General features: G+C 46.6%; 1 protein-coding gene across 1 annotated transcript in view; it reads left to right on the top strand.

The window, feature by feature from the left end:
- Positions 1–27,313, top strand: part of POLR3A (RNA polymerase III subunit A) — a 206,841-nt gene that overhangs the window by 123,895 nt on the left and 55,633 nt on the right. Inside the window, exons 19-21 of the mRNA XM_030203237.1 lie at positions 19,959–20,096; positions 21,751–21,921; positions 25,622–25,735. Of these exons, the coding sequence (XP_030059097.1) occupies positions 19,959–20,096; positions 21,751–21,921; positions 25,622–25,735 (423 nt within the window). The remainder of the gene's footprint in view (positions 1–19,958; positions 20,097–21,750; positions 21,922–25,621; positions 25,736–27,313) is intronic.

The following is a 27,313-nucleotide window of genomic DNA, read 5'->3' as shown; positions in this document are numbered from 1 at the left end:
GGACCATAGAAGTCCGCCCTGCACCGATTTTACTCTCCAAATACAGGCATTACCACCCAATCTCCGCTAAAATTCCATATATCCATTCCTTCTAAACAGGATTCCTTTGTGTTTATCCCACGCATGTTTGAATTCCATTACTGTTTTCATCTCCACCACCTCCTGCGGGAGGGCATTCCATGTATCTACCACCCTTTCCGTGAAAAAATTCTTCCTGACATTACTCCTGAGTCTGCCCCCCCTTCAACCTCAATTCACGTCCTCTAGTTCTACCACCTTCCCGTCTCCAGAAAAGGTTAGTTTGCCGATTAATATCTTTCAAATATTTGACCGTCTGTATCATGTCACCTCTGTTTCTCCTTTCCTCCAAGGTATACATGTTGAGGTTGGCGAATCTCTCCTCGTACGGTTTGAAACGCAAATCCCATACCATTTTTGTAGCTTTTCTTTGCACCGCTTCCAGGTTTTTTTAAAGCCAGCTATGCCAACTGCTTTTACCACATCCTCTGCCTATAAATTCCAGTTTAACTTTGTGTTAAGTGAAAAATATCTTCCCCTATTTCTTTTAAATCTATTGCTACATAACTTTATGGCATATCCCCCTACGTCCCAAATTCTATAAAAGTCTCTAAAACTTGTGTATGCAAATTTGGGCTTGTGCCCAATTTGTGCATGTAATTTAATTGAGTAAAGAGCCAATTAGCACCAATAGAGATTTTAACAAGCAGTTATTGGTGCTAATTGGATTTAATTAAAATTTATGTGCAGATCTAAAAAGGGGATGTGGCCATGTGTGAATCGGAGGCATTCCTTTATGTGGTGGTGGTGGTGTTGTAGAATGTTCCTTGCCATATCCAAAGGTCACTACTCCATCCTCATCCTCCTCGACCTATCCGCCACTTTTGACACTGTCATTCATAATTTACTTCTTGCCACACTGTCTTCATTTGGGTTCCAGGGCTCTGTCCTCTCCTGGTTCTCCTCCTATCTCTCCCACCGTACCTTCAGAATACACTCTCATGGATCTTCCTCCACCCCCATCCCACTCTCTGTTGGAGTTCCTCAGGGATCTGTACTTGGACCCCTTCTTTTTTCAATCTACACCTCTTCCCTGGGCTCGCTGATTTCATCTCATGGTTTCCAATATCATCTCTATGCCGACGACACCCAGCTTTATCTCTCCACACCAGACATCACTGCGGAAACCCAGGCCAAAGTATCGACCTGCTTATCCGACATTGCTGCCTGGATGTCCAACCGCCACCTGAAACTGAACATGTCCAAGACAGAGCTTATTGTCTTTCCACCCAAACCCACCTCTCCTCTCCCTCCACTCTCTATCTCAGTCGATGACACCCTCATCCTCCCCGTCTCATCTGCCTGCAACCTTGGAGTCATCTTCGATTCCTCCCTCTCCTTCTCTGCGCATATCCAGCAGATAGCCAAGACCTGTCGCTTCTTTCGCTCTAACATCAGCAAAATTCGCCCTTTCCTCTCTGAGCACACCACCCAAATTCTCATCCACTCTTTCATTACCTCTCGCCTTGACTATTACAACCTACTCCTCACTGGCCTCCCACTTAGCCATCTATCCCCCCTTCAATCCATTCAGAACTCTTCTGCACGTCTTATCTTCCGCCTACACCGATATGCTCATATCACCCCTCTCCTCAAGTCACTTCACTGGCTTCTGATCAGGTACTGCATACAGTTCAAGCTTCTCCTACTAACCTACAAATGCGCTCAATCTAGAGCCCCTCACTACCTCTCTACCCTTATCTCCCCGTATGCTCCTACCCGAAACCTCCGCTCACAGGACAAATCCCTCCTCTCTGTTCCCTTTTCTACCATTGCCAACTCCAGGCTCCGCCCTCTCCCTATGCTTAGAACAAACTTCCTGAGCCCATACGCCAAGCCCCATCCCTGCCCATCTTTAAATCCTTGCTCAAAGCCCATCTCTTCAATGTCACCTTCGGCACCTAACCACTTCACCTCTATCCAGGAAATCTAGACTGCCCCAATTTGACTGCACATGTTGTCCTTTAGATTGTAAGCTGACTGCACATATTGTCCTTTAGATTTTAAACTCTTTTGAGCAGGGACTGTCCTTCTTTGTTAAACTGTACAGCGCTGCGTAACCCTAGTAGCGCTTTAGAAATGTGAAGTAGTAGTAGTAGTAGAATAAAGAGGATCAGTGCCTAATTTAGGTGTGGGGATTTACACCAAGGTTTCATTGGTATAAATGGTCGTGTCTAAATATAGTTACAGTTATTGTAGCTAAGCGCTATTCTATAAATGACTTTTTCATAAGGGAAACCCTTCCCGGATGATTTTTGTTCCCTACCTTTTTCTGCTTAATACCATTTTTGGAATTCCCATTCTACAGTTTGCTTTAGGTGAAGCAGCACCTGAACGTGCTTTGCATGAGTCTGTGGCAATTTTATCGTTGCTGTCTTCTGGAACTTCACCTTCTTAAAAGACGGCTCCGCCATGCTGAAAGGTTCTGATGGAAATCTCCCTCACCTGCCAACTTAAGTTCTATTTCAATATTACTAAATTTTACCAAACAGGTTACTTCTATGAAATGCTATTTTTCCTCTTTTCAGCAAGATACTAATTCCTCTAGATTGTTCAAGATATTAAACCAAACGACTAACCCATCTGCACCTACATTATCTCACCCTCTCTCAGCTGACCAATTCGCAACTAGTTTCATTGACAGTCAACAAATTGCACTCTCTCTTCTGCTATTATTTCTTCAGCTCCTGTACCCCCAGCCTCTTTTTTTTTCCCTAATCCCCTTGCAGTCCCCTAGCTACCTACTGTATCTATTTCACCAATTTGAATCCTCTCACTAAACTAGCCTTATCCAAAACCATAGTCTCAGTGAAACCTACCTCCTCTTTCTCCGAGGACAAGCAGGCTGCTTGTTCTCACGACTGGGTGACGTCCGCGGCAGCCCCCACCAACCGGAAATAAGCTTCGCGGGACGGTCGACACGCAGGGCACGCCCACCGCGCATGCGCGGCCGTCTTCCCGCCCGTGCGCGACCGCTCCCGCCAGTTACTTTTTTTCCGCGACTGAGAGAGTTGTGTTTTCCCCTCTCTCTCGTTTCAGCCGCCGGATTTTTTCGACCGCGTTTACGCGGATCGTCGCTTTTGGCCTGTTCGGCCTCTTCTTCTTCTTCTTTCTCTTTTTATTAAAAAAAAAAAAAAAAAAAAAGAATTTTGCGCGTGTGGAGCACGCGCTCCTTCTTTTCCCTCGCTTTCTAGCGGGGACGCCTCGTTGCGGCCTAGTGGCCGCTCGGTCGGTTTCAGTTTTCGTGGTGTGATTTTAGCCACCATTGCCGACTTTGACTTCGCCGACGCGATTTTTCCGTCGATGTCCTCGAAGGTCCCGAGTGGATTTAAAAAGTGTGGTCGCTGCGGCCGGCCGATCTCGCAGACCGACACCCACGCTTGGTGCCTTCAGTGCCTCGGGCCGGAGCACAATCTCAAGTCGTGCGTTTTGTGTCTCGGTCTCCGGAAACGGACTCAGGTTGCGAGGCAAGTTCTGCGGGACCGTCTTTTTGGAACTTGCGCCGGCCCCTCGACGTCGACCTCGACGGCATCGGTATCGAAGACCGGTTCTTCGGTACCGGTATCGATGCCCGAGACATCGGCACCGATGGCAGCGACCCCAGGAGAACAGGTCCCGTCGGCCCGCCGGTCCGCCGGCGAGAGTGGGGTAGAGAGACCGCGTGGGCAGTCGGCCCCGGTCACTCCCTCAACTCGTGAGCCACGGGACCGAACCCTGTCGGACCCGGTACCCCGAGACCGAGGGGGATCGACCTCCTCCTCCTCCATGCCCTCCGGCACCGGTGACGTGCACCGGAAAAAAGACAAGAAGCGCCGTCACCGGGAGCCCTCGGTGCACCCTGAAGAGGAGTCGACGCCGAAGCGTCATCGCAGAGAGGAGAGATCTCCGTCGGTGGTGGAGGTACCGACGCGTCGGGGTTCCGGCACCTCGGTGCCGTCTCCTGGCCCCCAGCAGCTTCCGGCACCGACACCCTTACCGGCCCCACCGCCTTTCCCGGCAGCGGGCCTGGACGAGTGCCTCAGAGCCATCCTTCCGGGGATCCTGGAAGGGCTGATGCGCCAGGCTGTGCCGGCGCCGGGGGTGCTTGCGCCCTCGGCGCCGATGACTGTGGCGCCGGCGAGCTCTAGCCCGGCGCCGGGGCAGTCGACACCGCCGCCGCTTGCGGTGCCGGTCTCGACAGCCACGCAGGTGGAGTCCCCGTCGACGTCGATGGAGGGAGCTCCGTCCCCGCCGGCGCGGGAGTCCACCGCTCGACGACACCGAGACCTCGGTGCCTCGACGTCGAGCCGGGCCCGGTACCGGACGCAGCTACATGAGCTAATGTCCGATACCGAGGATGAGGACTCGTGGGGGGAAGAGGAGGACCCGAGATATTTCTCCTCAGAGGAGTCTACGGGCCTTCCCTCGGACCCCACGCCGTCACCGGAGAGGAAGCTCTCACCTCCTGAGAGTCTCTCCTTTGCCTCCTTTGTGCGGGATATGTCTATAAGCATTCCCTTTCCCGTGGTCTCTGTGGAAGAGCCGAGGGCCGAGATGCTCGAGGTCCTCGACTATCCATCACCACCTAGAGAGTCCTCCACGGTACCGCTGCACAATGTCCTGAAGGAGACGCTGCTCCGGAACTGGGTGCGACCACTATCTAATCCCACCATTCCCAAGAAAGCAGAGTCCCAGTACAGGATCCACTCTGACCCAGAGCTCATGCGGCCCCAGTTGCCCCATGACTCAGCGGTCGTGGATTCTGCTCTCAAGAGGGCACGGAGTTCGAGGGATACCGCCTCGGCGCCCCCGGGGCGGGAGTCTCGCACTCTGGACTCATTTGGGAGGAAGGCCTACCAATCCTCCATGCTCGTGACCCGCATCCAATCTTACCTGCTCTATATGAGCATCCACATGCGGACCAATGTGCAACAGCTGGCGGACCTGGTCGATAAGCTCCCGCCGGAGCAGTCCAGGCCTTATCAGGAGGTGGTCAGGCAGCTGAAGGCGTGCAGAAAGTTCCTGTCCAGGGGGATTTTTGACACCTGTGACGTGGCATCTCGTGCTGCGGCCCAAGGTATAGTGATGCGCAGGCTCTCATGGCTGCGTGCCTCTGACCTGGACAACCGCACCCAGCAGAGACTGGCTGACGTCCCTTGCCGGGGGGATAACATTTTCGGTGAGAAGGTCGAGCAGATGGTGGACCAACTGCATCAGCGGGAAACCGCTCTCGACAAGCTCTCCCACCGGGCGCCTTCAGCACCCGCCCCCACGGGTGGGCGTTTTTCCCGGGCACGGCAGGCTGCACCCTATTCTTTTGCAAAGCGTAGGTACAACCAGCCGGCCCGAAGGCCTCGCCAGGCACAGGGACAGCCCCAGCGCGCTCGTTCTCGTCAACAGCGTGCGCCTAAGCAGCCCCCTGCGCCTCCACAGCAAAAGCCGGGGACGGGCTTTTGACTGGATCCACGGGAACATAGCCGCCCTACAAGTGTCCGTACCGGACGATCTGCCGGTCGGAGGGAGGTTAAAATTTTTTCACCAAAGGTGGCCTCTCATAACCTCCGACCAGTGGGTTCTCCAAATAGTGCGGTGCGGATACGCCCTGAATTTGGCCTCCCTGCCTCCAAATTGTCCTTCGGGAGCTCAGTCTTTCAGCTCCCTTCACAAGCAGGTACTTGCAGAGGAACTCTCCGCCCTTCTCAGCGCCAATGCGGTCGAGCCCGTACCACCCGGGCAGGAAGGGCAGGGATTCTATTCCAGGTACTTCCTTGTGGAAAAGAAAACAGGGGGGATGCGTCCCATCCTAGACCTGAGAGGCCTGAACAAATTCCTGGTCAAAGAAAAGTTCAGGATGCTTTCCTTGGGCACCCTTCTGCCAATGATTCAGAAAAACGATTGGCTATGTTCCCTGGATTTAAAGGACGCATACACTCACATCCCGATACTGCCAGCTCACAGACAGTATCTCAGATTCCGCCTGGGCGCACGGCACTTTCAGTATTGTGTGCTGCCCTTTGGGCTCGCCTCTGCCCCACGAGTGTTTACAAAGTGCCTCGTGGTGGTGGCGGCTTATCTACGCAAGCTGGGAGTGCACGTGTTCCCATATCTCGACGATTGGCTGGTCAAGAACACCTCGGAGGCAGGAGCCCTCCGGTCCATGCAGTGCACTATTCAACTTCTGGAGCTGCTGGGGTTTGTGATAAATTACCCAAAGTCCCATCTCCAGCCTACTCAGTCTCTGGAATTCATAGGAGCGCTGCTGAATACCCAGACGGCTCAGGCCTACCTTCCCGAAGCGAGGGCTACCAATCTCTTGGCCCTGGCTTCGCAGACCAGAGCGTCTCAGCAGGTCACAGCTCGGCAGATGTTGAGACTTCTGGGTCATATGGCCTCCACAGTTCATGTGACTCCCATGGCTCGTCTTCACATGAGATCTGCTCAATGGACCCTAGCTTCCCAGTGGTTTCAAGCCACCGGGAATCTAGAAGATGTCATCCGCCTCTCCACCAGTTGCCGCACTTCACTGCTCTGGTGGACCATCCGGACCAATTTGACCCTGGGACGTCCATTCCAAATTCCGCAGCCCACGAAAGTGCTGACGACGGATGCATCTCGCCTGGGGTGGGGAGCCCATGTCGATGGGCTCCACACTCAGGGTCTGTGGTCCCTCCAGGAAAAGGATCTGCAGATCAACCTCCTGGAGCTCCGAGCGATCTGGAACGCACTGAAGGCTTTCAGAGATCGGCTGTCCTGTCAAATTATCCAAATTCGGACAGACAATCAGGTTGCAATGTATTACGTCAACAAGCAGGGGGGCACCGGATCTCGCCCCCTGTGCCAGGAGGCCGTCGGGATGTGGCGTTGGGCGTGTCGGTTCGGCATGCTCCTCCAAGCCACGTACCTGGCAGGCGTAAACAACAGTCTGGCCGACAGACTGAGCAGAGTCATGCAACCGCACGAGTGGTCGCTCCATGCCAGAGTGGTACGCAAGATCTTCCGAGCGTGGGGCACCCCCTCGGTGGACCTTTTCGCCTCTCAGACCAACCACAAGCTGCCTCTGTTCTGTTCCAGACTTCAGGCACACGGCAGGCTAGCGTCGGATGCCTTTCTCCTCCATTGGGGGACCGGCCTCCTGTATGCTTATCCTCCCATACCTTTGGTGGGGAAGACCTTACTGAAGCTCAAGCAAGACCGCGGCACCATGATTCTGATCGCGCCCTTTTGGCCCCGCCAGATCTGGTTCCCTCTTCTTCTGGAGTTGTCCTCCGAAGAACCGTGGAGATTGGAGTGTTTTCCGACTCTCATTTCGCAGAACGACGGAGCGTTGCTGCACCCCAACCTCCAGTCTCTGGCTCTCACGGCCTGGATGTTGAGGGCGTAGACTTCACTGCGTTGGGTCTGTCTGAGGGTGTCTCCCGGGTCTTGCTTGCCTCTAGGAAGGATTCCACTAAAAAGAGTTACTTTTTCAAGTGGAGGAGGTTTGTCGTGTGGTGTGAGAGCAAGGCCCTAGAACCTCGTTCTTGCCCTGCACAGAACCTGCTTGAATACCTTCTGCACTTATCAGAGTCTGGCCTCAAGACCAACTCAGTAAGGAATCACCTTAGTGCGATTAGTGCTTACCATTATCGTGTGGAAGGAAAAGCCATCTCTGGAGAGCCTTTAGTCGTTCGATTCATGAGAGGCTTGCTTTTGTCAAAGCCCCCTATCAAGCCTCCTGTTGTGTCATGGGATCTCAACGTCGTCCTCACCCAGCTGATGAAACCTCCTTTTGAGCCACTGAATACCTGCCATCTGAAGTACTTGACCTGGAAGGTCATTTTCTTGGTGGCAGTTACTTCAGCTCGTAGGGTCAGTGAGCTTCAAGCCCTAGTAGCTCATGCTCCATATACCAAATTTCATCACAACAGAGTAGTGCTCCGCACCCACCCAAAGTTCCTGCCGAAGGTGGTGTCGGAGTTCCATCTTAACCAGTCAATTGTCTTGCCAACATTCTTCCCCAGGCCGCATACCCGCCCTGCTGAACGTCAGTTGCACACATTGGACTGCAAGAGAGCATTGGCCTTCTACTTGGAGCGGACACAGCCCCACAGACAGTCCGCCCAATTGTTTGTTTCTTTCGACCCTAACAGGCTAGGGGTCGCTGTCGGGAAACGCACCATCTCCAATTGGCTAGCAGATTGCATTTCCTTCACTTACGCCCAGGCTGGGCTGACTCTTGAGGGTCATGTCACGGCTCATAGTGTTAGAGCCATGGCAGCGTCAGTGGCCCACTTGAAGTCAGCCACTATTGAAGAGATTTGCAAGGCTGCGACGTGGTCATCTGTCCACACATTCACATCACATTACTGCCTCCAGCAGGATACCCGACGCGACAGTCGGTTCGGGCAGTCGGTGCTGCAGAATCTGTTTGGGGTGTAAATCCAACTCCACCCTCCAGGACCCGAATTTATTCTGGTCAGGCTGCACTCTCAGTTAGTTGTTCTTCGTAGGTCAATTTCTGTTGTTTCCTCGCCGTTGCGAGGTTCAATTGACCTGGGTTCTTGTTTTGAGTGAGCCTGAGAGCTAGGGATACCCCAGTCGTGAGAACAAGCAGCCTGCTTGTCCTCGGAGAAAGGGTATGATACATACCTGTAGCAGTTGTTCTCCGAGGACAGCAGGCTGATTGTTCTCACCTTCCCTCCCTCCTCCCCTTTGGAGTTGTGTATTTCATATTTTTTGCTAGTCATTCAACTGGCGGGAGCGGTCGCGCACGGGCGGGAAGACGGCCGCGCATGCGCGGTGGGCGTGCCCTGCGTGTCGACCGTCCCGCGAAGCTTATTTCCGGTTGGTGGGGGCTGCCGCGGACGTCACCCAGTCGTGAGAACAATCAGCCTGCTGTCCTCGGAGAACAACTGCTACAGGTATGTATCATACCCTTTACTGATCCTTTGCCTACATATTATTTCCTCTCCATGATTTCTTCCAGTCTTAAAAATGGCTATGTATCAGATAATTGGAAATAAGCCATTATTCATCCTTGCCTTGAAGATCCTAAATCTGATTTGTTCTCCAGCTCCAATCTACCTTTTGTGGTGAAAATTGCAGGAAGATTGAGTGTCCCTAAGCCAACTAGATCAGGTGTTATATTTTAAGATGAATATTAAGTAACATGAATAATATAAGCCAGTTGATTAAGTTTATTACTATAAAAGGATTACTCAGCAATTAAAAATATATAGGAAGGTGGCAGCCATTGAACCATTGACAATTTAAGTACAGTGGTGGAAATAAGTATTTGATCCCTTGCTGATTTTGTAAGTTTGCCCACTGACAAAGACATGAGCAGCCCATAATTGAAGGGTAGGTTATTGGTAACAGTGAGAGATAGCACATCACAAATTAAATCCGGAAAATCACATTGTGGAAAGTATATGAATTTATTTGCATTCTGCAGAGGGAAATAAGTATTTGATCCCCCACCAACCAGTAAGAGATCTGGCCCCTACAGACCAGGTAGATGCTCCAAATCAACTCGTTACCTGCATGACAGACAGCTGTCGGCAATGGTCACCTGTATGAAAGACACCTGTCCACAGACTCAGTGAATCAGTCAGACTCTAACCGCTACAAAATGGCCAAGAGCAAGGAGCTGTCTAAGGATGTCAGGGACAAGATCATACACCTGCACAAGGCTGGAATGGGCTACAAAACCATCAGTAAGACGCTGGGCGAGAAGGAGACAACTGTTGGTGCCATAGTAAGAAAATGGAAGAAGTACAAAATGACTGTCAATCGACAAAGATCTGGGGCTCCACGCAAAATCTCACCTCGTGGGGTATCCTTGATCATGAGGAAGGTTAGAAATCAGCCTACAACTACAAGGGGGGAACTTGTCAATGATCTCAAGGCAGCTGGGACCACTGTCACCACGAAAACCATTGGTAACACATTACGACATAACGGATTGCAATCCTGCAGTGCCCGCAAGGTCCCCCTGCTCCGGAAGGCACATGTGACGGCCCGTCTGAAGTTTGCCAGTGAACACCTGGATGATGCCGAGAGTGATTGGGAGAAGGTGCTGTGGTCAGATGAGACAAAAATTGAGCTCTTTGGCATGAACTCAACTCGCCGTGTTTGGAGGAAGAGAAATGCTGCCTATGACCCAAAGAACACCGTCCCCACTGTCAAGCATGGAGGTGGAAATGTTATGTTTTAGGGGTGTTTCTCTGCTAAGGGCACAGGACTACTTCACCGCATCAATGGGAGAATGGATGGGGCCATGTACCGTACAATTCTGAGTGACAACCTCCTTCCCTCCGCCAGGGCCTTAAAAATGGGTCGTGGCTGGGTCTTCCAGCACGACAATGACCCAAAACATACAGCCAAGGCAACAAAGGAGTGGCTCAGGAAGAAGCACATTAGGGTCATGGAGTGGCCTAGCCAGTCACCAGACCTTAATCCCATTGAAAACTTATGGAGGGAGCTGAAGCTGCGAGTTGCCAAGCGACAGCCCAGAACTCTTAATGATTTAGAGATGATCTGCAAAGAGGAGTGGACCAAAATTCCTCCTGACGTGTGCAAACCTCATCATCAACTACAGAAGACGTCTGACCGCTGTGCTTGCCAACAAGGGTTTTGCCACCAAGTATTAGGTCTTGTTTGCCAGAGGGATTAAATACTTATTTCCCTCTGCAGAATGCAAATAAATTCATATACTTTCCACAATGTGATTTTCCGGATTTAATTTGTGATGTGCTATCTCTCACTGTTACCAATAACCTACCCTTCAATTATGGGCTGCTCATGTCTTTGTCAGTGGGCAAACTTACAAAATCAGCAAGGGATCAAATACTTATTTCCACCACTGTATGTAAGACTCTGGCTATGAGTGGATATAAGCACAGAGCGTTACTACCAAGGTTCATTGACCAACACATTTACTTTGGCTATTCAGTTGGATTCTGCGGGTATCTGTGAAGAGCATTGGATATCCAAATTGAGTCTTAAAAAGACTAACATATGCCAAGTCACTTGAGTGAGAAGCTACACTGTAACTTAAGTAATAGTATGGCTGTGGTGCAATGAGGTTAGACGCAGTAAAGACTCTGATACTAATGTAATTAAAAAATATATGTATGTTTGGGGAATTGCATTAAACTGCACTGTATAATGTTTAAGAAAATGTGCTCTGAACATAAGGACTAGATTCTTGTTCTCGAGTACAAATAAAGTTTATTTACAATACAGGTAATGCAATAATTTTAGAAAGCAGTTTAGGGATTTTATACAAGGGAAATGTGCTACAAGATAAATATTATTAGCAAGGCAGAATTATTAATTATGCTGGATTAATATTAACTCACTTTGGTTGAGGCTCATATATTCTTTCTGCTGCTGGTTGGAGTGGTGGAGGTCTTCTCTGTAGCTGGATGGTGGATTATTTGCTGGAAGAGGTCTTCTATGTGCAAATTGGATGGTAGTGGAACCTGGAGAAAGTTTTATCTTGGGTGTATCTGCAGTCCAGCAAAAGCCCACAGAGGTTCAGGCAGGGTCCAGAGAGAGAGATGCAGGGGATTCAGAGAAGGGGCAGACTGAGAGTGCGCCAGTGTTTTTTATGTTTCAATCATTTTTATTCAACTGTAGCACCAAAACATATACAACATAATTCAAACATCACCTACAGATTGAAGTTTCCATCTACTTCCCTTCTCTTCTTTACCCATCCCTTCCCCGTCTACCCCCCCCGCCCTTGTTACCGCCCCACTCCCCCCTCCCTCCCCATAAACATTCCGTTATTCAAAGTTCACCACAAGGAGACAATATTACTCTCAAGAATACGACTACGTGCCACTGGTTGCAAAGTGTCCCAGAATTTTTCCCAAGTTCGTTGGAATTTTTCCCCTTCTTTGGAGGAAATGTCTTTAATTTCACAGTGCTCTAACTTCAACAGTTCTATCATGTTAGTATGCCACATATGAACAGTTGGAGCCCAAGTCTGTCGCCAGCACAGTAGGATAACTGTTTTCCCTATTAGGATCACATTCTTAAGAAAACAGCTAAACTGCGATGGGGCCCGTGAGGAATATTGGTACTTGTTGAACAGAATCAGAGGATTCAGCATAACTCGACGTCCCCATAGATCATGAACCACTTTCAGTAAATGAGACCAAAAACGAGCAACATATTGACATGTCCAAAACATGTGGCCCAGTGATGCTTGTGTCGTATTACATTTTGGGCACACCCATGAAGAGCTGATTGTTGCCTGATGGGCACGACTTGGAGATATGTAGAACCTCAGCACAAATTTATATTGTAGTTCCCAATATTGTGAAAAGAATGAGTCTCGTATGTTCAGCACATATTTTTGAACCAAATCTGCTGTTATCTGCACGTTTAATTCATTGGTCCAGTTTTGTGCTAGCCTCCTATAATCCAAGTCTTCTGTGGAATCTAGCAAATACCGATGATGATATTTCAGTGGTACCCTGTTTTGGGATCCCAAGGTCAGTGCTGTATTCAGAGTGTCCTGTACGTCCTCACTTAAATTACTCTATCACAGAGATGTGACGTAGTGATGTAGTTGCATATATGCAAAATGATCTGTACGCTGGATCTGAATTTCTCGCTGCAGTTCCACCCAGGGTTTCAACTTTCCCTCCTCTATGAGAAGCTGGCTTAGATAACATATTCCTTTTCTCCTCCATCTGGCAAATACTGGGGAACTAGTTCCTGCTTGGAAATCAGGGTTATGAAACAATGCTAGAAAAGGTGTAGCTGCTGCTGAAAAATGGTGACGTCTGCATAACCACCTCCAGGTTGCCCTCGCTGACAAGAGTAGAGGTTTACGATGTAATGCCATACCAGTTTTCCCTGGGATGGTATGCAGAAGCCAACTGATGTGCGCTGTGGGAGAGAGCGAGACCTCCACCCGTGTCGCCAAGAAGGATGTCCCCTCCGTCAGCCAATCTTGTATATGCCTCATGGAGCTAGATATGGTCAAATACCTCACATTAAGAAGGCCCAAACCTCCATGTTGTCTTGGCTTTTGCAAAATTGTCATAGGGAGTCTGGGGCGCTTCCCCCTCCAAAGGAAGCATTGTATCTCCCTGTTCAGCAGCCACTCCTCCCGTCTCCTCAAGTACAGAGGGAGCATTTGAAATACATAAAGCCAGCGGGAGCCAACATCATGTTGAACAGCGAGATATGCCCCAAAAGAGAAAACGGGTGTGCCCCCCAGAGTTGCAGCATCCACCGGGTTTCAGCCAATGGTGGGGAGACATTCCTATCATACAATTTAGTTAGATCATTTGGGATTGTGACCCCTAGGTATTTTATATGCTCAGAGGCCCACTGCAGAGTTAATTGCCCTTCCCAATTGTTTTTAAGCTCTACATTCAAGGGGAGTGCCATCGATTTTGTGAGATTCAGCTTGAAGCCGGAAAGCTTTACATAGTCTGCAAGCACTTGAAGACACGAAAGAGAACGTTGTGGTTCTACCATGATTAACAGTAAGTCATCAGCATATGCCAATACCTTAAATGTACGATCTCTAATTTGCACTCCATGAATTCCCCCGTGATTCCGGATCACCTCTAAGAGCGGTTCTAACGCGAGGAGAAAACAACAGGGGATAGTGGGCACCCTTGCCTAGTTCCTTTCCCGATCAGGAATTCTTCCGTCCTAATTCTGTTTACTAGTAGAGCCGCCTGGGGAGAGGTGTTCAAAGTTCCAATTGCTCTTAAAAACCAGCCTTTCATCCCCACCCAGCGTAAGGTGGAAAACAGGAAAGACCACAAGACCCTATCAAAGGCCCGTTCTGCATCCAAACTCACTGCCATGTAGTCATCTCCCGTTTCCCTCCCTTGTAACATTGCCGGGAGGAGCTTACGAACATTTATCACTGACTGTCGCCCCCGCACAAATCCTACCTGGTCCTCTGCTATCACCTGTAGGAGAATAGGTGCCCATCGATTTGCCAAGATCCTTGACAGCAGTTTTATGTCTACGTTAATCAGTGAGATGGGTCTATACGATTCTGGGTTTGTGGGCTCTCTTCCAGGCTTAGGAATTAAGCTTATTAATGCAGTGTTAGCATGTTGAGGGAATGCCCCATGCTCCACTACCATAGTGTAAAAGTCTAACAAGGGGCCCATTATCTGGTCTCATAGCATCTTATAAAACTCTCCTGTGAACCTGTCTTATTTTATTTATTTATTTGTTACATTTGTACCTTGCACTTTCCCACTCATAGCAGGTTCAATGCGGCTTACGTATTATATACAGGTACTCATTTGTACCTGGGGAAATGGAGGGTTAACTGACTTGCCCAGAGTCACAAGGAGCTGCCTGTGCCTGCAGTGGGAATTGAACCCAGTTCCTCAGGATCAAAGTCCACCATGCTAACCACTAGGCCACTCCTCCAGTGCAGAGTAGAGTTTCAGTGCTTTAATGGCCAACTGTAATTCTCGCACCCTCACAGGTTGATTAAGGGTCTCTATTGCCTCCTGCGGGAGCCTATGCATTCCTGACGCCTGGAGGTATTGTGTAATGGCCTCTTCTGTGTTTTTATCTGTCTTATCCTCTGTGTATAGTATGGTAAAGTGCTGCCTGAAAATTTTTGCTCTCTCTTCCGGTTTTGTGGTAACACTTCCCTTCTTATTACGTATCACAGATATAAAGTGTGAGTTTCTTTGATTTTTGCCTATACGTGCCAATAGTGCCCCTGCTTTGTCCCCATATTTACAGAAGCGATATTTATGATAAATAAGGGACTTCATCATTCTGTCGTGCAACAAACTATTTAAGGCCACCTTTGTGGCTGCGAGGGTGTCATATAATGATGGTGTGGGATTTCTACTGTAACATATGTTAAGCGCCCTCAGTTTGCGTTCAAGGTCTACTATACCCTGTGTGATTTGACGATTCCGTTTGCTCACATAGGCAATGATATCGCTTCGCAGTACCACCTTCACAGTGGATCAAAAAAGTGTTGGGTCATCTATGTGTTGGCTGTTTGACGTAGCAAATTCTTGCCATGTCACCTGTAAATATTTTACAAATTCCAGGGATGAATATAGGTAGGTTGGGAAGCGCCATCCAAAAGTCTGTTGAAAATAAGGAGTTGGTTCAAGGTCTATCCAAACTGGGGCATGGTCTGACATTTCCTCCGGCCCTATGTTGGTCGATCGAATTTCTGGGACCAAGCCCTGGGACAGCAATATGTAATCAAGACGAGATTGTGTCTGATGTACTCTTGAAGTGTGTAAAATGCTTTACCCCTGGGTTCAACAACCTCATATCTACCAGACCCAACGCCTAGCTAAAGGACTGTAACACCGAGGGTCCTACTGGTCCACGGACCTGCACAGGGCCGCAGCAGTCAACACTCGGATCAAATACCAAATTCATATCTCCTGCCAAGACTACTTGCAGACTAGGATACTGTTGACAGCGAGTGAGCAACTGTGGAAAAAAGGTCTTGTCATATATAACTGGGGCGTATACTGCTACCAATAAGAGGTTCCGCCCTTGTACATTAAGTTTCAGGCCTATATATCGCCCTTCACTGTCTTTAAATAGCAGTGGTTTGGCATGCTAAAGATTTGTGTAATAAAATTGCAACCCCACCTCTGTGTCCCGTTGCCTCTGAGCTATAAATCTCTCCCACCCATTGGCGTTTTAGTTTCATGTGTTCTTCTGCAGAGAGTCTAGTTTCTTGGAGGCAGGCTATATCAGCCCTGTGTCTTTTCAAGGCTGTCAGGATTTTAGCCCTTTTAATAGGCAAGGTAATCCCACATACGTTCCAGGAGACTATTCGAATGGGGTGTCCTATGGGCTTAGCCACCACTCCTAACAGAATATGGATACCAGAATAACGATACTCTTATTTTCTTGCCCCGGGGAGCCCAGCCTCCCCCCAGGGAAATCCTCTTTCCCAGCGCTCACCAGCAGTCATTGTGAGTCTGAAAACTGTAGATGCTGTTACTCATAGAGTCACCCTTGCACTTTTGATATATCTCCCCATAGTGAACTCCACTATATCTCTGTTTCCCACCCTTGATGTTCCCACCACGTCTCCCACCCCCTTCCTGCCCCCCCTTCTATTCCCCCCCTTACATTCCCTTGTGCAGCTCCAATCCCATTCCTGACATGAAGATCTAAACCACGTTTAATGCTTGAGGCCCCACGCCCCTTATCATTCTAGTTTCCAAATTACTTGAGCGCGCCGTTCACAGTTGCTGCCTTGACTTTTTCTCCTCTCATGCCATCCTAGATCCACTTCAATCTGGTTTTCGCCCTCTACACTCGACAGAAACAGCACTCTCTAAAGTCTGCAACGACCTGCTCCTCGCCAAATCCAGTGGCCACTATTCCATCCTCATCCTCCTCGATCTATCTTCTGCGTTTGACACTGTTAATCATGATTTACTTCTTGTCACACTGTCCTCTTGTGGGTTCCAAGGCTCTGTCCTTTCTTGGTTCTCCTCTTATCTCTCCCGCCGCACCTTCAGTGTACACTCTCATGGATCTTCCTCCACTCCCATCCCACTTTCTGTTGGAGTTCCCCAGGGATCTGTCCTTGGACCCCTTCTCTTCTCCATCTACACCTCCTCCCTAGGCTCACTGATCTCATCTCATGGATTTCAATATCATCTTTATGCTGACGACACCCAGCTATATCTCTCTACACCAGACATCACCGCTGAGACCCAGGCCAAGGTGTCGGCCTGCTTATCCGACATTGCTGCCTGGATGTCCAACCGCCACCTGAAGCTGAACATGTCCAAAACCGAGCTCCTCGTCTTTCCACTGAAACCCACCTCTCCTCTTCCTCCTCTCTCTATCTCAGTTGACAACACCCTCATCCACCCCGTCCCATCTGCCCGCAACCTCGGAGTCATCTTCGATTCCTCGCTCTCCTTCTCTGCGCATATCCAACAGACTGCCAAGACTTGTCGCTTCTTCCTCCTCAACACCAGCAAAATTCGCACTTTTCTATCTGAGCACACCACACGAACTCTCGTCCACTCTCTCATTACCTCTCGCCTTGACTACTGCAACTTGCTCCTCACCGGCCTCCCACTTAGCCATCTATCCCCCCTTCAATCCGTTCAGAACGCTGCCGCGCATCTTATATCCCGCCAGAACTGATATGCTCATATCACCCCTCTCCTCAAGTCACTTCACTGGCTTCCGATCAGAAGATACCGCATACAATTCAAGATTCTCCTCCTTACCAACAAATGCACCCGGTCGGCGGCTCCCCACTACCTCTCTACCCTCATCGCTCCCTATGTTCCCGCCCGTAACCTCCGCTCACAGGACAAATTCCTCCTTTCAGTTCCCTTCTCCACCACTGCCAACTCCAGGCTCCGCTCATTCTGCCTTGCCTCACCCTATGCTTGGAACAATCTTCCTCAACCCATACGCCAAGCCCCCTCCCTACCCATCTTCAAATCTCTGCTTAAAACTCACCTCTTCAAGGCTGCTTTCGGCACCTAACCTTTCGTGATATATAGTATGCCCTATCAGACGGACTCTACACTTGTCCGTTGACTGCACACTTATCTTTAGATTGTGTAGATTATCTCTTGATTGTACACCTGTCTTCTAGATTGTAAGCTTAGATCGTACACCTGTCTTTTAGATTGTAAGATCTTTGAGCAGGGACTGTTCTTCCATGTTAAATTGTACAGCACTGCGTAACCCTAGTAGTGCTTTAGAAATGTTAAATAGTAGTAATAGTAGTAGTTTCCATACAAAATCAACAGATTAAAGTATCACCTCAACATATCTCACTATTTCAACTTTAGCAATGATTATTAACGGTTACTCTGTTTACTTATCTCAGTCTCCTGGAGGGCTGCTCCGCAGCTCTGTGGCAACTCCCACTATAAAGTCCTGCGCTTTCTCCACTGAGTTGAAAGCTTGTCAACAGCCATTATAGTGCACCTTAAGAACCACAGGGTAGAGAAAAAGGAATTTGATATTCTTCTCATGTAGTTGTTTACAAAGTGGGGTGAATAACTTGCTTCACTCTTGCAGAGACGGCGAGTAGTCTTGAAAGATTTTTACATTGTGTCCCTCAAGCTGCGTCGTGTCTCTTTTCCATCGGAATCCCCTCAAAATCTCCTCTGTGCATGTAGTTGTGTATTTTTATTATGACCACTAGGGGAGTCTGGCGGCCATCTTGCGCTCTTCCCATGATGTGCGCTCGTTCTGAGAGCGCAAACTCTTCAGTCAGCCAGCTCTCTAACCTGGTTAACAAGTTCCTCTCTCTCAGCGACTCTGGTAGGCCCACTATCCTCAAATTGGCCTGTCTGGAACGGTTCTCCAGGTCATCTACTTTGGCGGACAATTCCTTCACCCTTTTATGCATTTGGTCCAGGGCCTCTGACATCGAGGGAGATGCATCCTTCAGCACCGAGACCCGCTGCTCTGATTCTCATGTTCTCCTTGTCACATCCTCTTGCAGTGTTTCAAAATGTGAGATTTGGTCTATCAAATGAGTAAATTTGAGTTCCAGTGCTTTCTCAATCGCCATCGTTAGCTGGGATACTTGTTTGTTCGAGAAGCATTGCCCACCCGGCGCCATCTTCTCTTCTGTCCTGTTCTCAGTAGCACACGTTTTTTTCTTTTTCCTTTTCTTTCTTTGTTCCTTTGCCTACCATCATGCCAGGTTTGACTTCTATATATTTGTCCATCTGACAGGTACTTTTCTGAGGGTGGTTAGTTGATTTGGCTCTGTTTTATGTGCTTTGGAGCGCCGGGTCCTCAGAGAGCATGAAATCTGCGTCTCACCCTCTCAGTGCATCACTTGGTCCCTCCAGTTTTTTTTATAATTCTTGGTGGGCCATAGGCTGAAGTCAGGTGGGGTGTATTAATCCAATCAAAACTCAAGCATAGGTGAAACTGGTTCTTTCTGGTTTTAGAATTAGAAACATGGAAATGTTGATTTAGCTGGTCACATGTTTAAATTATATCATAAGGGTTCCTGGCAGACCGTGTCCTGTAGTACACACCCAAATGTACTTGACAAGATTAGGTGAGCCATTGTCTGGGAGTTTCAGATAGATGGTATGTCTTTTGTTACATCCAGCCTCTTGGATTGCTGCCAATATACTGACCCTGAATGGTGGTGATTAACTTTCCAGTGTCCACCCAGCCTGCTTTTGTTAACTTGCTAACCCTTCAACAGTCCTATTGTTCCAGGCTATCAGTGATCTTCAGGGAGAGGGTAGAACCAGATCTGCGTTCTGATACTGAACAAGTTGCATAGCAAAACACTTTATCCAGCAAAATTAATAACTCTGAATATTACTACTACTACTATTAAACATTTCTATAGCGCTACTAGACTCTGAATATTCATCATGTCATGCTATAATAAGAGACTCAAGATAATTTGAAAGATGTCACAGGAGAGCCCTTGTCTCGCTCTAAGTCACAGTTTGCTTAGGCAAGTAGTTTGTTAAGCTTTTGGAAGGCTTTCAGCTGGTATTTCATTGGGAGCATGAGTCACTGTTGACCAAGGAAAGCAGGACTATGGTGCTTATTTTCAAAGCACATAGACTTACAAAGTTACATAGTAACCTATGTAACTTTGTAAGTCTTTGTGCTTTGAAAATGAGTTTCTGTACCTCTCAAAATATTAATGGAATGGGGAAAAACAGACTGGGTCCCTTGTCCTTTATCTTGAACCAAGTAGTAAATTGTTTGCTTTAGAATTTTCAGACTCTATGTAGAAAAGTAGTTGGAACTTTGCACACCTACTCAACGTGAAGTGCCTCTGTTTCCAGAATGAATGAGGTTGGGGGGGCGGGGGGGGGGGGGGGGGGGTAGGTGACCTATTTAAATTCTGTTCACCTGTTTTACAATAAGTGTATACCGTAATGTTCTTTCCTGTTTTTCCTTCGTAGCTTCCGGCTGCAAAAGGTTTTGTTGCAGATAGCTTTTATTCTGGTTTGACACCTACGGAGTTCTTCTTCCACACAATGGCTGGTCGTGAAGGTTTAGTTGACACTGCTGTGAAGACAGCAGAGACTGGCTATATGCAGGTAATGCTGCTTCGGTAGATGGTTTGCTTGTTGCCCAGTGCTACCCATTGCATGTTATGTCAGTGTAGTAAAAAAAAAAAAAAAAAACCCAACTGATTGTGACTTTAATGGATTATTGATGCTGAATTATTTTTGGTAATAAGTCATAAGGAAGAACAAAGGCAGATAATGCTTCTCTTTCCAGAGGTATTAGGTTTTGAAAAAAACGGCTTTACTCAAAATATAGCAAGATGGTAAATCACAGTATAGTTTCCCATTGGCATTTTTTGTACTGCATAGCATGATGACGCACACCCAAATGCACTGCAGTGAATTATTTTTCTTAGTAGCTATGTGGTACTGTGTTTTTTTTTTCCTATTTGAAAGCATGGCTTTATTAAAATAAATAAAAATACCTGGATTCACATGCTGGAACTAACTAATGGCTAGTACAGTGGTTCCAAAACCTGGTCCTGGAGGCACTCCAGCCAGGTTTTCAGGATATCCACAATGAATATTCATGAGAGAGATTTGCATGCAGTGGACAGTACATGCAAATCTCCCATTATTATTCATTGTGAATATCCTGAATACCTGGCTGGCTGGTGTGCCTCTAGGACCAGGTTTGGGAACGACTGGGCTAGTGTATGTGAGGCTGGTATAATGCATAAATATTGAGAAATCCCAGTGCTGAATCACCAATCTATATCATATTTGTAGGTGTGATGGACCTTCAGAAGGTAATCATTCCACTTGAAATCAGTGAAGATACCAATAAATAGTCTGTCCAAAAAAAGTGCTGCTTGTCTAATAAATTCAATGCCAGTTAATGTGTACTTGCAACCATCCCATTATTTAAATGTAAGGCAAATTTAACTTAAAGTTGTCCTCCTTCATTGTTATGCTTTGGTAACCAGCTGCCGATGTGAAACGTGTCATGTGTGTCACGTTTCAATTATGCTGCATCAAGGTAATCGGTCACCTTTATTAAACATTTTTCCTAGTTATTTTGTGGTTTAATGTTTGTCATGGGTGCTTCCAGTGGCTTCAGTCCACTAACTATAGTTGTGACTTAGCATCTGCCACCTAGTTGCTCAAATTCACATTTTATTTTTTATTTTCCTAAAAGTAGGAAATCATTTTACTCCCTTGTTTCCAAGTTTAATTGCTTTTCCTATGCCACTTTGTTTTTATAGCAACAATCAGATGGAATTCATATGAATTGCAAAAGAAAGTAAATGGGTCACTTTTTGATCATTCAGTGATCAGAAGTGCCTTCCTCCTTGAAGACAACATTAACAGTATATGTAAATTGGGGTACTGATGTGCTGCTCTTCAGCAAGCCCTCATACAGGTGTTGCATCAAATTGATGTGATTTGGAATAGGGTTATGGTATGAGCAGCAAGGGGAAAATTTGATAGAGAGCAGTCAAAAGGTGATTAAGGTTTAGTTATGCTAATGAAGGTATGAGGGAAAAAATGACCCAAAGTTCTTGGTAGTAAGCATTCTGGTAGAAACATAAAATAGCTAGTTGTAATAATTTGAGAAGTCTAATACTGCTGCTTTAAAGATCAGAAATGTGTGGCTTAGTAATGCAGTTACATGTTTGTTTATATTTTATGTGCTTGGTCTATCTAAATTCAAAGCTATTTTTTTCCTGCTTCCCTTTCACAGAGGCGGCTGGTTAAATCCCTTGAAGACCTTTGCTCACAGTATGATCTAACAGTGCGAAGCTCAACTGGCGACATCATCCAGTTCATTTATGGGGGCGATGGCTTGGATCCAGCAGCAATGGAGGGGAAGGATGAACCTTTGGAATTCAAGAGAGTTCTAGATAACATCAGAGTAAGAGTTAAACGTATAAAACCTCATATCTGTGAAGATGATCTTACTCATCCCATAGCTTTCCATGACATTTTTGTCAGTGACTTCAAGGACTATCTCTCGGCAGAAGAACATAAGAATTGCCATATTGGGTCAGTGTAAAGGCCCATCTACCCCAGTACCCTGCTTCTAACAGTGACCGAACCAGGTCACAAGTGTCTGGCAGAATCCCCAAAAGTAGCAAGATTCTGTGCTGTTACCTGTCCCCAGAACTACCTTAACCGTTTATGAATGTTGCCTTCAGGAATTTTTCCAAACCTTTTTTTTAAACCCAGCTATGCTAACTGATTTACCACATCCTCTAGCAACAAGTTCCAGGCTTTACTATGTGTTGAGTGAAAAAATATGTTCTCGTATTTGCTTTGAATTACATTGTAACTTTATGGTGTGTCCCCTTGTCTTTTGTACTTTCTGAAAGAGTAAACACATTGGTTCATATTTACACATGCTACTCCACTCAGGATTTTGTAGTTCTCTACCATATCCCCCCTCAGCCATCTCTTCTCCAAGCTAGAAAGCCCTAATGTCTTTAGCGTTTCCTCATATAAGTTCCATCCCATTAATCATTTTGGTCACACTTCTTTGTATCTTTTCTAATTCCTTTACATCATTTTTGAGATGCAATGATCAGAATTGTACTTAATACTCAAGGTGTGAGGTCCACCATGAAGTGATAAAGAGGCATTGCAATATTCTTTGTTTTATTTTTTTTTATTCTTCTCCTAATAATTTCTAACATTCTATGGAGTTTTTCTTGGGCTTCCACCACACACTCAGCAAAACGTTTCAACATATTGTCCATGATGACACCTAGACCTTTTTCCTGAGGGGTGATTCCTAATCTGGAACCTAGAGGGGCATTTTCAAAAGGACATCCAAGTCAGAAGAGATATCTAACTCATACCGTCCAAAACAGACAACCATCTCACATATTTCGCAGCAGGAAATATGTCCAGTGTTCAGGACTGCCCCAGTCTTAGGAGCCCTGGGATAGTTTAACTTCAAGCAGCTGGCATTATCCCTGCCCCATAGCTGTCAAAAACTGGTAAAATAGCGTATATGTGTGTCCCCAACAAAGTAGCTTCAGCTCTATCCCTTCTTCATATCTCCATATTTTGTTGTTCAGACTCGGCTTCCAAATCAGCGCAGTCCATATGTTCAGGCTCAGGCATTTGTTCTCCAACAGCAGTCTTAAGAATTCCTATCGCCATAGGGGATGAGTTTCTCCAGTCTCTCAGGAATGGGCAGGAAGATTTACACCTCCGGGAGCCATTATAGTCTATTTGTGTACCCAGGGAGGTTCTTCCTCCCCATGGCTCCTCCCCCTTATTGGCCTTCCAATGGAAAAACCACCTAGGCACCTGAGATCTTTCCTCCCTTCCAATCCTATTCCAGACCAGGATTTCCCTGTCCCCAGGTATTTCTGGTTCTTCAGAAAAGGCGGCTTTCATCTGGGAAGGTTTTTTTTGAGGCAGGTTCAGGAGCTGGGCTCGGGTACTCTTCTGATTATGACAGTATACTATCACATACATGCAAAAATATTTATAAAATTACCCCTTAATGTTTCTCAGACCCAGTCACAGTTTCAGATGAGTCACACTCATGAATCAAATTGTGTGCATGTGATCTATAGCTGTATTTCTGATGACTCCCACGTCATATCTCTTTGGAATTCCTTCCTTTTTCATGTGCATGTAAAGTACAGAGCCTCCATTAACAATTGAACTACATAAAAACTGTCACTTCTAGGCCAATGCATATGTTCTCACATCCCTTAACACAAAGCCTAGTTCTGTAGACTATTTCGATATATTCTCATGTCTTGCTTCATATTTTCTATTAAAACTTTAGTTTGTTGGCAAAACATGCTGGTTTACATTTAAAATTTAAATTGTGTATATGCACTCATTTGCAAGATTTTTAGTGCATTTTCTGCATGGCCATTACATTTCACGGGTAAGCTCTGGAAGATTTTTTATATTGCATTTTTATATTGCACAGTGGTTCTTCATTTTGTTACAGTAAATCTGTAGATACAGACTCAAGAGACTCGGATAATTTCTTCAGCTGTGTCATGACTAGTACCTTTTCATGATCATGGTAAAGAGGTTTCAGGTTCTTAGCCAACAGCCATTTTTTCTGGGGATGAAGTGGGCGTTGTTCTAAACGGGGACATCGTGTACCCTTGCAAAATCCTGTCTTCTAAAAATCTTATTCACCATGGATCATGACAGTTATCTGTTGGGATATGTATTTATAGATCAGTTTTACTTGGTGAATTTGCTTCTTTTGACTTCTGCTTCTGAGAGCAGATTTTGAATATGTCTTTCAATTAGATCTCTACTACATCCCTGTTCACCCCCACCAGTAATACCTTCCTTTCTGTGAAAGTACTACCAAAATACTTATTCACCATTGTAAACTCCCACTTATGCTTCTTATGTAGTTCAGTTTTTTAGCAAACAATCTGTCTGCCCAACATAAGTCAGCAGTGTGACTGGACATATGCCACATTGAGCCTGCCATGAGTGGGAAAGCACGGGGTACAAATGTAACAAAAATTAAAAAAAATATATTCCTCTAATTTTATAATTGTGCAACCTTTCAAGTCACTATATTAGGCTTCTCATTGCCTACTCCTTAAAATTAAAGCTTCTCCTACTAGCCTACAAGTGCATGCACTCTACAGTTTATCACCCTAAATCTCATTTCCCTGCTGTGTCCTTACATTATAGCTTAATTTCTCAGTCACACTCTTCTTATCTGTATATGTCCTTTGCTATTCCCAACTTTGTTTTCTGTTCTGCTGTGTTATACCTGGAGTAGCTTTCCAGAGTCAGTGCATAATGTCTCTTCTAGAAATACAGGGCAAACAGGAAAATACCTGTGCAAGAGTCCGAAGGAGACAAGAAAAGTAGAGAATGCAATACAAGTGGCAACTCTGGGAGTGTGCAACGAAAGATCCCAAGTGGACAAAGTTCCAGGAAATCACCTTTATTAACACCAACAAGGACCCGACACAGGGCTGTATTTCGGCGGTATACCAACTGCCTGCCTCAGGGGGTCAAAGGTACACTGATTGGTGAATGAATATGATGCAGGTTTGAAATAATCCTGGTATATATATTACGATCAATCCCAAGTTAATTGTAGGCAACAAGATAACAGCAAATGCCAATCAGTGTACCTTTGACCCCTGAGGCAGGCGGTTGGTATACCGCCGAAACACGGCCCCATGTCAGGTCCTTGTTGTTAATAAAGTTGTTTTCCTGGAACTTTGTCCATGTGGGATCTTTTGTTGCACACTTCCAGAGCTGACACTTGTGTTGCATTCTCTACTTTTCTTGTCTTCTAGAAATATCCAGTACTCTTGTTAAAAAAATTTTTTTGAGGTTGATGGTGAAGTTTACATAGACTTTTTTTTTTTTTTTAACCATGTTTACTATGACTAACCAGTTCTCTGAAACTCATATTTTGTCTGTGCCTTGACCAGGTTGTTAGCTCCACAAAGCATGGACTATTTTCAGATTATCTGTGAAGCACTGTATAGATAGACTAGCACTGTAACAACTATTAGTAATTGTTTAGGTGACTTAATTTGGTCAGGGAAGAGAAGGCCTTAGATTGTTCCTAACTTGTTTTCTCTCCTTGTCTTGTGTAGGCTGTTTATGCGTGCCAGGGTGAGCCTGCCTTGAGTAAAAATGAATTGATACTCACTGGCGAAGCTATTATGAAGAAGAGTGAATTCCTCTGCTGTCAGGATAGCTACCTGCAGGTACATAGGATTTTAGATCTCTACTCCCATTTCCAACTTTTAGCTCAGAGCAAATTACAATTCAAGTACATAAACTATATCCCTGGCCAAGTGTACCTGAGGCAATTAAGGATGAAGTGACTTGCCCAAGGTCACAAGGAAAGAACTTGGGGAAAAGTGGGATTTGAACCCTGATTTCACTATTTCTTAGTTCACTGCTTTAATCACCAGGCAGCTCTATTGCTAAAGTGTGTCTCCCCCCCCCCCCCCCACACCTATACTTCCAGGGGTTTTGAAGATTACTTTTTAGCTGACTTGGGGAGCAGAAATTGTACAGCTCTCCTTCAGAAATGGAAACAACTCCCTAATGCTCAGCGCTGATTTTGCCCTTAAATTTGCATGTCATTAGCACTGAGCATTAGGGAGTTGTGTTGCGGTAGCAAAACTCTAGCGCTGTAGTTTTGAGAATCGGGGCATCAGGGAGGCCCCAGACCAGTGCATGCTGTGGCCCTGCAGGAGTAGACCATGGGAAAGAACTTTCTGAACATAAGAACTAATTTTGGTATGTTTATGTTCTCCAGACGTGTGAAAGAAGCAGGTCACCTATTTTTCTGCATGTAAATAGTGTTATTTTACATTTATCTCTCTGTGTGGCTGAGGTTTTTGAGGCCAAACCACAAAAAAAGAAGTACCAGGGACCTTTACAAGCAGGACAAAACCTTTTATTAACATGTCATGTGTCCTGTGTATAGAACTTGTACTGTTGACACGACACTGGTGCATAAGGTACTGCAATTCTGTGTAGATTGTGCATGCTGCTGTTCCTGCTCGACTGGAATTCAGCTACCAGTGGGAGAGCTTATTTTAGACGATTTTAATCGGATGACCCCTGATGCAGACACATCGCGCTGAAACATGGCCTGTGTCGGGTCAACAGTACAAGTTTTATACACAGGACACATGACGTGTTAATAAAAGGTTTTGTCCTACTTGTAAGGGCCCCTGGTACTTCCTTTTTTCTTTTTTGTGGTTTGGACTCTGTTTTTTGCTTTGAATACCCTCTGTTGTTGTCTGAGATTTTTGAGGCTCCATGCCTTGCCCTTGCTCATGCTGCTACAGGCACTGACTCAAAAGTATACTGTTGTCAGCATATCAAGTATATACAAAGCACAAATCAAATAAGTTAAGAGCAGAATAGGAGTCTTGGTAATGCCTCCCAGGAGTGGGTTGGGGGGTCTGCGCTGGGCCAAGTAAGAGATATTAGCAAAGCAGATGTGATCAATGGCTTTACTGTCACTGGCTGTCAAGAGTAGAACCACTTGCTTCTGCCTCCTCACCACATTCTGCTTCTACAGTGTAAGCTTTTCTAGAGAAAAACAGGGCTGGCTTAACAACTGGACTAGGTCAGGCACTGGCTTAAGGCACCGGCAATAAAGGGCACCAAAATCCCAAGCCTCTGACATTTCTTCCCCCTCATCCATGTGGTCCAGTAGCCCACCCCCCCTCCGGTCCGGCATCCCCCCCCCATCTTCCTGTCTTTTCCTCCTCTCTTCCATCCTGCCTTGTGCCCCCTCTTCCAGTTCTGTGAACTGTGTGCAA

The sequence above is a fragment of the Microcaecilia unicolor genome, chromosome 5 (assembly GCF_901765095.1).
Source record: "Microcaecilia unicolor chromosome 5, aMicUni1.1, whole genome shotgun sequence".
NCBI lineage: Eukaryota > Metazoa > Chordata > Amphibia > Gymnophiona > Siphonopidae > Microcaecilia > Microcaecilia unicolor.
This window is presented reverse-complemented; position numbering and strand designations above follow the sequence as displayed.